At 50.8% G+C, this 9,698-nt stretch overlaps 1 protein-coding gene across 1 annotated transcript; it reads left to right on the forward strand.

Annotated features, from left to right (window-relative positions):
- Positions 1–1,004: 1,004 nt before the first annotated feature.
- Positions 1,005–7,843, forward strand: LDLRAD1 (low density lipoprotein receptor class A domain containing 1). Its single transcript, XM_049775473.1, has 7 exons — positions 1,005–1,025; positions 1,308–1,350; positions 1,464–1,796; positions 1,922–2,050; positions 3,480–3,617; positions 6,169–6,297; positions 7,628–7,843. Exons 1-7 carry the CDS (start codon positions 1,005–1,007, stop codon positions 7,774–7,776), a joined length of 942 nt encoding a protein of 313 aa, XP_049631430.1. The 3' UTR covers positions 7,777–7,843.
- The last annotated feature ends 1,855 nt before the right edge of the window (positions 7,844–9,698 follow it).

The raw sequence follows: 9,698 nt of genomic DNA on the forward strand, positions 1-9,698 counted from the left end.
GCCCCTCCCACCCAGGTTTGACTCCTGCTAAGAAGGGAGAGTGTGAGTCCTGGAGTTCACAAGAAGGGTGCCTTATGGTTACAGTGGGGATTTCACTGTGTTTCCTACATGCATTACCTACTTTATGGGACCAGGAAAATGGGTGAGATATCAGCCCTGCAAGTGGTCAGGGGAGCTTCTTTGGGTCTCATCATGGATGGGGAAAACAAGGTCTGATAAGTTCCCATGTTCAGGGTTTGGATTTGTGTCTCCTCCTCCCCCATTAGAAAAATGGTCTCCATTAGAAAAAAACAAAGCCAGAAAGGTAGGTACATAGCTGGCCCAGATGTAATCCCTGGAACCCCTTAATGTCTCAGCGTCACCAGGAGTGCAGTCAGGAATCAGGCCTGAGCACTAATGGGATGCTGGTAGATGATAGAAAGGCAGGCAGGCAGGCAGACAGCAGACAGACAGACAGATAGATGATAGATAGATAGATAGATAGATAGATAGATAGATAGATAGATAGATAGATAGATAGATAGATAGATAGATAGATAGATGGATGGATGGATGGATGGATGGATGGATGGATAGATAGATAGATAGATAGATAGATAGATAGATAGATAGATAGATAGATAGATAGATAGATAGATAGATAGATAGATAGATAGATAGATGATAGATAGATGATAGATAGATAGATAGATAGATAGATAGATAGATAGATAGATAGATAGATGATAGATAGATAGATAGATAGATAGATAGATAGATAGATAGATAGATAGATAGCCCACCTTCCTACCTCCCACCCCCAACAGGGCCTACTCCTGTTTGTCATCTGTCCTCAGTCTCTGCACCAAGAACCCAAGAGTGTCATTGCTGCCTGGGAGGCAGCCTGGGAGGGGACACTTGGGGAGGGTGTGGCCCTGGCAAAGCTGCCCAGACTGCCCTGGTGACCAGCTCAGTTGGGCCCAAACTGTGTCTCTTGTGCCAGAGGCTAGAGCCAGTTCTGAGACATGAACAAGGTCTTTCCCCAGGTGAGAATCCTTGGTTCTTCCGGGGCTGCCTAGAAGGGGAGGGCAGCTCAAAGGGGCTCATCAGAGAGTCCAGGAAGGAAGGTGGGGTAAGCACTGGGAGGGGCCCAGAGTGGGTTGGCATGGCCCAGGCCAGCAGGTAGGGGAGCATGTGCAGGACATGGGGACATGGCTGAGGGCACGAGACAAAGGTTTGGAAGTGGGGAGCACTGGCATAAACCTCAGGTTCTCTGTGCCCTGGGAGACTCCCCTATCTGGCTCTGCTCTTTCTGCTCTCCTGGGCAGGGCCAGCCCAATGGCAGTGCGACTGCAGTGTCCAAAGGAGCAGGTAAGGACGAGCCCTTTCCAGTGGGGACACCATGGTATGGACCTCTGCTTAAAGATAAAGAAAGCCCCACAAAGCCCCCTGTCTCAGGGACTTTCCCTTCTCCTCACCTCCAGCAGGCCTGGCCTGTGTCAAGACTGGTCTAAGGGAACTCTCTAGACGAGTGCTTGGGAGTCATGCCTCCACTTCCACTGGAAGAAGAACCAAAGAAGGGATTTTTCAGATGGCCCAGCTAAGGACAAGGACAGCCACTGATCCCTCAAAGGGGCATGGGTTGGGAGTGACATGCCTGGTCCAATATGGTTGCCTAGACCTTTTCTTCTCTAAGTCTCCTCTCCATGACATAAGGGACCTTGGAGGGTGCTGCTGGGTGGAAGGACGGGAGGCTGAAGGCACTGGGCAAGAAGACTGCAAGCATCTGTCCGCCACTCACCAGCTCCTGGGCCACAGTGGGTGGTTGGCAGGAGCACACACAGGCCAGAAGAGGCCAGATCAGAAAGGGCTTAGGAGCCTCCTCCGGGAGCCTGACCACCTGCACGCACTGCCATTAACACTGGCTGTCTGCCCTGAACAGCTGCCTCCAGACACCTCTGTTGTTCTCGTGCTGGGGCCTTCCTCACAGCCTCTCTGCTACTTCTGCTGGCTACTGTTGGGGCTCTGCTCGCCCTGGTGGCCATCTTGGGACTCCCTCCACGCACTCCAGGTCAGTGTGGATTTGCTGGGAGGGAGGGAGAGAGAGCAGGCACAGAAGAAATGCGGTGACAGGAGGTGCCTGCATTCTTCAGGATTCAGGACCAGCCCTTAGGGAGATGCACATATTTGAGCACAGATTAGAAAGGGCTGGGAGTCCTAGGTAAGGCATGAGGTAGGCATGTCTGTAAATGAACTACTCAGAGGTTCCAGATCTGAGGTCACTTCCTCCAAGAAGCCTTCCTTGACCTCTGGCTCGGTGAGAAGCCTCATCATAGTTTCTATGTATGGCTCCTACACTTCCTCCTGTAGTCTTGTTGTCCCTGAGAGTGGGAAGGTGTCTATCCCTCTCCCTGGACAATGGGGCATGTTGGTACATGCCAAGTCACCTGCCCAGTGCTCCTCCTCATGGAGCTGAGAGCGACAGGTCAGCCATAGAGCAGGTGCTGTTGTGGGGCTCTGAGAGGCTAGTGGTTCTAACCCAGTGAGGAGTCAGGGAGGTGCCCTGACAGTGAAAGGGGAGAGGCAGGAAGGCAAAGAGGGCCTGACTGGTGGTTGGCAGGGGCAGAGTGGAGTGGGAGAGCAATAGGGCAGTGGGAGGGGGGTGAGGAAGCACAGGGGCACAGCGATACCAGTGACCCTGAAGCAGAAGGATGGACACTGGGCACCAGGGCTTCACCAGTATGGGGCAGAGAAGAGGTCACCCCTGAGGCCCTGACGGCAGCAGGGTCATCAGATATTTTCCTTTGGGAGCTCAATCTGGTGAGTGTGGGCATCACAGACAAGGTGGAAGTGCACCCAGAGTGGAACCATGTCTGGGTAGAGAGGTGAACCCAGGAGTCCTGAATGTCAGTGTGCAGGAATCCATATGTGCATGTTAGTGCAGGGATCCATGTAAATGTGTGTCTATGGTCATGTCTGTGTGCAAGGACAGTGTGTGTGTTTGAGTTGGACTGTGTGCAGGAATGTGTGTGTGTGTGTGCAGGGACCCATGTGTATATATGTGTGTGTTTAAGTGTGTCTGTTTGCAGGGACCAGTTTGTACATGTGCTGTGTGTGTCTGTGGTCCCCTGTGAGAACAGGTGTGTGCTCATGAATGTTCATATTCTGCTTGTGTGTGCTGTCCATGCTTCTGCACATGTGTGTTCAGTCGGGGCATGTGCATTCCAGCTATAGGGGGGTGACTATGTCTGAGCTCTGGAGTCTCCCACACTAGCCAGGCAGAGTCGGGACTGACCCAGTCTCTTCCCCATCTCGTGCCCACACCTATACCATCCAGAGCCTCTCATTTTAGTGGAGATTTTTCCCCTTCACTTTTTTTGTTTTGGGGGATTGATTCAACAGTACTGGGGTACTGGAATACCCTGCCTACCAGAGCTCACTTTTGGGGCTCCCAGTTTATGAGCACCCCATGACCCTAGGACCCCCCACCCACCCCACAGCAGCCCAAGCCTGTGTGACACTGACCAATAGGACGGGTTTTCTGTGCCACGATCGGAGCCGCTGCATCCCGGCCAGCAGCGTCTGTGACGGCGTCCAGACCTGCAGCCATGGTGAGGATGAGGATGAAGCTCTATGCGGTGAGTATGGCTCTACCCTGGCCAGCCTGAGAGCTTAACTGTCCCTGCATAGCAGGTGCCTCTGTGCCTTGGACCCCCACTTTGGAAACACCTGCCCAGTCTGCCGCAGGCACTGCTGTGCCCACACTGAGGCATATGTGCTCTTTTGTCAGTTCATTGAATGGCAGAGCTCCCATCATCTCTGCCATCAGAGATGCCATCAGCCCTCCCTGATGCTCACAGTAGACTATGGTCCTGCCTTGATATCCCACAGATCGATGCTTCCTTGGCTGCTGATACAAAGACCTTAGCTGGGGGTTTGTGGTTTTATCTTTGGTGTTTTCCAATAATCTCCTACATGCTCCCACAATTTCTTGTGTATCACTCACTATAATTTCCTATGTGCCCTTGTCATCTCTTTGTGCTTTCATAATCTTCTATGTCCCTAATAATCTCCTATGTGCCCCCATAATCTCCTGGATAGTCCCATAATCTCCAGTCTGCTCCCAAATGCTCCTGTACAGCTCCAGAGCGCTCCAAACTGTCTCTGGATGATCCCCGTAGCCGGCCTCCCTGTCCCACGTCCCCAGCTGCTTCCCATTAGCATCACTGACCTGGTCTCTCTTGGTAGCCCTTACCCAGGATCCTGCTTCTATGTTTGGTTTTTGTCTAGAGGCTCTAGGAGCTACATATGAAGGTGCTAGGTGAAATGCTCTCAGCTCTCTCTGGCTCCAGAGATGCTGTGTTTTTTGTTTGTTTGGTTGGTTTTTGGTTTTTGGGTCACACCTGGCAGTGCTCAGGGGTCACTCCTGGCTCTACACTCAGAAATCACTCCTGGCAGGCTCGGGGGACCGTATGGGATGCTGGGATTTGAACCACCAACCTTTTGTATGCAAGATAAACACCTTACCTCCATGCTACCTCTCCGGCCCTGTTTTTTTGTTTTGTTTTGTTTTGTTTTGTTGTTGATTTTTGGTTTTAGTGTTATAACCAGCAGCACTCAGGGGTTACTTTTGGCTCTACACTCAGAAATCGCTCCTGGGGACCATATGGGGTGCCGAGATTCAAACCACCGACCTTCTGCATGTAAGGCAAACGCCTTACCTCCATGCTATCTCTCCGGCCTCAGAGATGCTGTTTTGATCTGTGTCCAATGACAATACAGCTGCATGGTTTAGAGATGACTTTCTCACTTCCCGACCACCCTTCACCCCATAGCCATCCCTAGTATGATCAGCTTTCCATGTTCCCCTAAACACAGACCCAGTGCTCAGAAGCACCATGTTGTTAGGGCTGTTCAGGCCAATCCAAGGAACAAAGACTGGTTCGGAGGTCTGGATGTTTCACCTCTAACCATATGTCCTGGTTTTGTGTTAATGCTTTATGATTGTCCTGTCAACAATTTCTTGGTGCACCTTTATTAAAAATACATTTTTAATTGAGCTACTGTGAGATACACAGTTACAAAATTGTTCATGATTTTTAGTCCTACAATGTCCAACACCCATCCCTTCACCAGTGCACATTTCCCACTACCAATGTCCCGTTTCCCTCATGCCCTCCCCACTGAAAGCCTCTATGGCAGACATTTTTCTTCTGTCTTCCTTTTTCTTCCTTTTAGACTCAGAGTTGCAATATTGTTACTGCAGGGGTATCATGCCTATCACTTTATCTCCTTTCAGCATCCAGTTCTTGTCCAGGGTGATTATTTCCAACCACCATTATCACAGTGGCCCTTACCCCTCCTAACTGCACTCTCCCGTTCTTTGTGGCAAGTTTCCTACTGTGGACTAGTCCTCCTGACCCTCATCTCTATTGTCTTTGGGTATTACTGTCACACTATCGTCTATAGCTCTCCCTCTGACTCATATTACTCAGCATAATACTCTCCATATCCATCCAGACGGAAGGAAATTTTATTATTTTATTTTCCCAACAATCTTCATAGTATTGCATTGATTTGATGAATTTTTGATTGCTGCCTACAGCAGATATCCCTTTGCAAGAAAGACACTGACCAGACTTGAACGATATAGCACAGCGGGTAGGACAATTGCCTTACATGTGTCCAACTCAGGTTTGATCCCCAGCATCCCTTATGGTGCCCAAGCCTGCCAGGAGTAATCCCTGAGTGCAGAGTGAGGAGTAAGCCCTGAGCACCACTGGGGGTGGCCCCAAACAAAACCATAAAAGAGGACCTCACTCCTCTTACAAGCTTTGAGAAGCTTCACCCAAGTGGCCTCACATTGCCCTGGCCTAGCTGGAGGGCCTTGCTAAGGTGACGGGAGACTCAAGGCAGGAGGTCTGGGTGAGAGGGAAGAGGCCTTGCTGCAGGAATCAATGGTGCAGGCAGATGTGGATGCACAAATGCAGCCCAGGGAATGAACCAGGGACAGCAGTGGAACTTGCAGGGGCATCTTGTGGGGTACATAGTAAAGAACCCTTCTCCCCATCTACTCCCCAAGAAGCCTCCCTGGGCTCTTTCTGGGCATGAGTTTGGCCCAGGAGGGGGCCAGGCCAGTCCTGGTTAGGAGAACTGTGAACAGCTGTGGCCTCCCATATCCCTCCACAGGAAATGTGCCCCACAGCCTCCCCAACTTCCTGGTGGCCCCATGTGGAGACCCGACCTCCTGGATCTACACAGACCAGCGCTGTGATGGGATCAACAACTGTGGGGATTGCTCCGATGAACAGAGCCCAGGTGGGGCTGCGCACTGGGAAAAGGGCTAGGGTCACACAGAAACAGGCACCTCCAGGTTCCTCCCACACCCCCTCCTGATGTGCTCTGAGGATTCAGGGAGCTTCCCTCTACACAGACAAAAGGAATTCTGCTTTGATGGCAGCCTCCAGTGAGACTTCAGATTCCTCATCTGTGCCACCAACTCATGCCGATGCCAGATGGTAGAGAGCAGGCTGGGATGTGACTCCAGGCATGTTTAAGGCCCCAGGTTCCAACCCAGACCCAAAAGAGAAGAAAAAAAGTCAGATAATAGAAACGAGTCAGCCCCTGCTTGATTGCCTCCTCTGACAGGAGACTCACCAGCACGCCAACCTCAGGATGGTTATTCTTCTGGAATGGGGAGGAAATTTACCTAGTAGGGTACAGAAGGTCCATGGCCCAGCTGGGATGCAGCTTGGTCTTCCCTTAGCTCCTCTGTGCCTCACAGCCACCCTAGAGGAAATCAGGGAAGGAATATCCATATCCAGTATACAGATGGGTACATTGAGATTCGAGAGGAAAAAGGACTTGAGAAAGGTGATCTAGGAAGGGATCGTGCAAGTGAATCCTGATTCCCCAATTCCACATGTGGATTCCTCATCACCCTAATTTCCCTTTCCAGGGTTCAATCAACAAACAATCTGTGAGTGCCGCTGAGGGCTGGAGGCTGCCAGGAATCTGGTGTGTCCTTCACAGGATGCCCAGATACACAGGCCCAGAGGAAGTGCTGGGATGGGGGAGTGGTTGATTTTTGACAAGTGGGTAGGAAGTGTCAGAAAGAATCTTCTAGCGAGAGAACTGACGGGCTGGGGATGGTGTGCAAGGGAGGTTTCGGAGGCCTCTGCAGGGAGAGTTCCGCTTCTATGCCCTTGAGGGTAAGTTTCCTCCCCATCTCAGAAGTTGGTGTGGTGGTGAATCCCCTTTCCGAGGTTGGTGTGGTGGTGAGTCCCCTGTCACAGGAGGCAATCAAGGACTGAGCCTCTGCAGGAAGAAGGGGGAGTTCAGGGTCACATCATAAGGAGCCCCAATAGGCTCATTGATGAGTCCAGGTGAGGAAGGGAGGGTAGGGATCATTCCTTAATATTGGAGTCCTGACCCCCATCCTTGACTGCCTTTATTCTCCACAGAGCAGAGGAAAAAATTGAGGATCATGTGGTAGGGAGGCTAGTTAGAGAGCTCCCCAGTCTCTGAAGTGGGGTGCAGAGTTTCTTCCCCATAGGAAACTAATGGGGGGATGGGGCAGCCCTGAGCATGGCCTGGCACTGAGGGCTATTGCTACACACATCACTTATGCTGTTCCTCCCACCCCCAGTGACAGAGTGCTTGCCTTGTGGCCCTGGGTGGTGGCCCTGCCCACCCACCTTCTACAAATACTGTGACTGCATTCCGAGGAGCCTCTGCAGGGACGGCAGGCAGCACTGTACAGACTGGTCCGATGAGAACTCCTGTCTCCGGCCCTGAGCTCAGCCCCAAGACCCCATGGGGAGGGGGGGCGGAATCCTGAGCATCCGATGCACATTCTAAAGGAAACAACATGCCATGGCAGATGAATGAGAACTGTCTGTCCTTTCAAGTTATTCAGCCTCTGCTTGAATGCTTCAAGGGACAGGCAGCTCATTCCCAACCACAAGGAAGAGAATATTTCTGTGATGCTGGGCCTGTGGGTGGAACTGCAAAACACCCCCAGTTGTAAATATAAATTCCCACATTGTGAAAGCACCCCACACGTGTATTTCCACCCCCGGGAGGATGGTTTGATGCAGGTAGATGCAAAGGATTAATAAACCAAGCCAGTAAGGAGAAAGTCATGAAGTCAGTGGCTTCTCCCTCATGGTCTCTCTCTGCACCAACCCAAACTGACTTTTCTTTATTTTCCAGTACAAATTCAACCAGGTTGGGAAGAGGGGAATGTGATCCAATGTCTTTTACGTATCAAAGGAATAGGTTTAGGGTCAGAGTAGTAGCACAATGGTAGGGCATTTGCCTTGCATGCAGCTGACCTAGGATGGATGTGAATTCGATCCTTGCCATCCCATATGGTCCCCCAAGCCAGGAGCGATATCTGAGAGCAGAGTCAGGAGTAACCCCTGTGTGCCACTGGATGTGGCCTCCCAAAGAGGATAGGCTTAAAGGAAAGAAGAAAATGGGGGAATGCCTTTGTTTTGGGTTGGGGTGCAGTTTGTCCCCTGTCTTGGTTTACATCAGCAAGTGCAGTCCCAGTACACAGCTAGTGCAGATAGCTCCGTAAGAGGGTCAGGACAGTCCACACTAGGCCCCAAGACCCTTAGGGTGAAGCTCAGCAGTGTCCCCCAATATCAACCCACCTCAGTGTTTCTCACCTGTCTCCTTCCCTCCCAGGCTTTGAGCTCCTCATGGGTCTCCCTAAATCCTCTCCAGATCCTTCAACATCCCTCAGCCCTCTCATCTCTTCTCTTCCAATGCCCCTGGAACTCCGGCTGTTCTCGCTGGCCAGCCTGAACACCCTCCTGGGAAGGCTGCTCCTGTGCTCAGTGCTCAGAGCGGAGCTAGCCCCACACTGGCCCTAAAGTCTCCCTCGGGCACCGAGTTCAGGCCGACCATTGCCAGGCAGGGACCCTGGTCTGGCAGAGGGACCTGTGGCAGCCACATGTCTGAATCCTGGTTCTGTGGTGTGAAGTGCCTCCCAGCCACCCCACACTCCTCGTCTCCCAGGGCACCCAGCATCCATCTTTGCCACCTCCCAGGTCCCCTGCTCTGGCTCAGGTTCAGGATTTGAAGAACAACAGTTCTTTGCTGTGCAAACACACAGGATAGAACAATGGAATTTTAAGTGTCACTGGCTTTGCCTCAAGATCTGGACTAAAAATCTGACCTAACCTTCTGCTTCACAGCTTGCTTGAAACTCTCCTCTCATGCTCAAATTCATTGTCATATCTGAGAATTTTGAGCTCAGCACCCAGAGTTTGATTACGGGACCTGCTTTATGGGGAGCATTCTGCTGGGATTCAGAGAGAGCCCAGCCATGCCAGTTCAAGACAATTTCTCTGAGTAGTTTCATTAGGTTGATATATATTATTATATAATACAGACTGTGACCCAAAACATCATACATATAATTATATAGATATACAATATGTTATAATAATATATAATTTTAATTATATGTAACATAATATATAGTATATTATATATGTTTTTGGGACAAAGTGATAGTCCAGTGGCTAGGGCACTTAGCTTGTATTCAGCTGACCTAGTTTGATCCCAGCACCACATATGGTCCAAGCCCTGCCAGGAGTGACTCAAAAGCACAGATCCAAGAGTAAACTTTGAACATCAGGTATGGCTTCAAAACAAACCAAAAATATTCTTCTTTTTTTTTTTCTTTCGGGGCCACACCCAGTGAC

Source organism: Suncus etruscus, chromosome 6 (genome assembly GCF_024139225.1).
Source record: "Suncus etruscus isolate mSunEtr1 chromosome 6, mSunEtr1.pri.cur, whole genome shotgun sequence".
Lineage (NCBI taxonomy): Eukaryota > Metazoa > Chordata > Mammalia > Eulipotyphla > Soricidae > Suncus > Suncus etruscus.

Bases quoted from the DNA above. Each gene is read 5' to 3' on its own strand.
- LDLRAD1 (XM_049775473.1), top strand. From the start codon at position 1,005: ATGAACAAGGTCTTTCCCCAG. The intron at 2,051-3,479 runs GTCAGTGTGGAT...CCCACCCCACAG, and splicing joins ACTCCCTCCACGCACTCCAG to CAGCCCAAGCCTGTGTGACA. The intron at 6,298-7,627 runs GTGGGGCTGCGC...TCCCACCCCCAG, and splicing joins CTCCGATGAACAGAGCCCAG to TGACAGAGTGCTTGCCTTGT.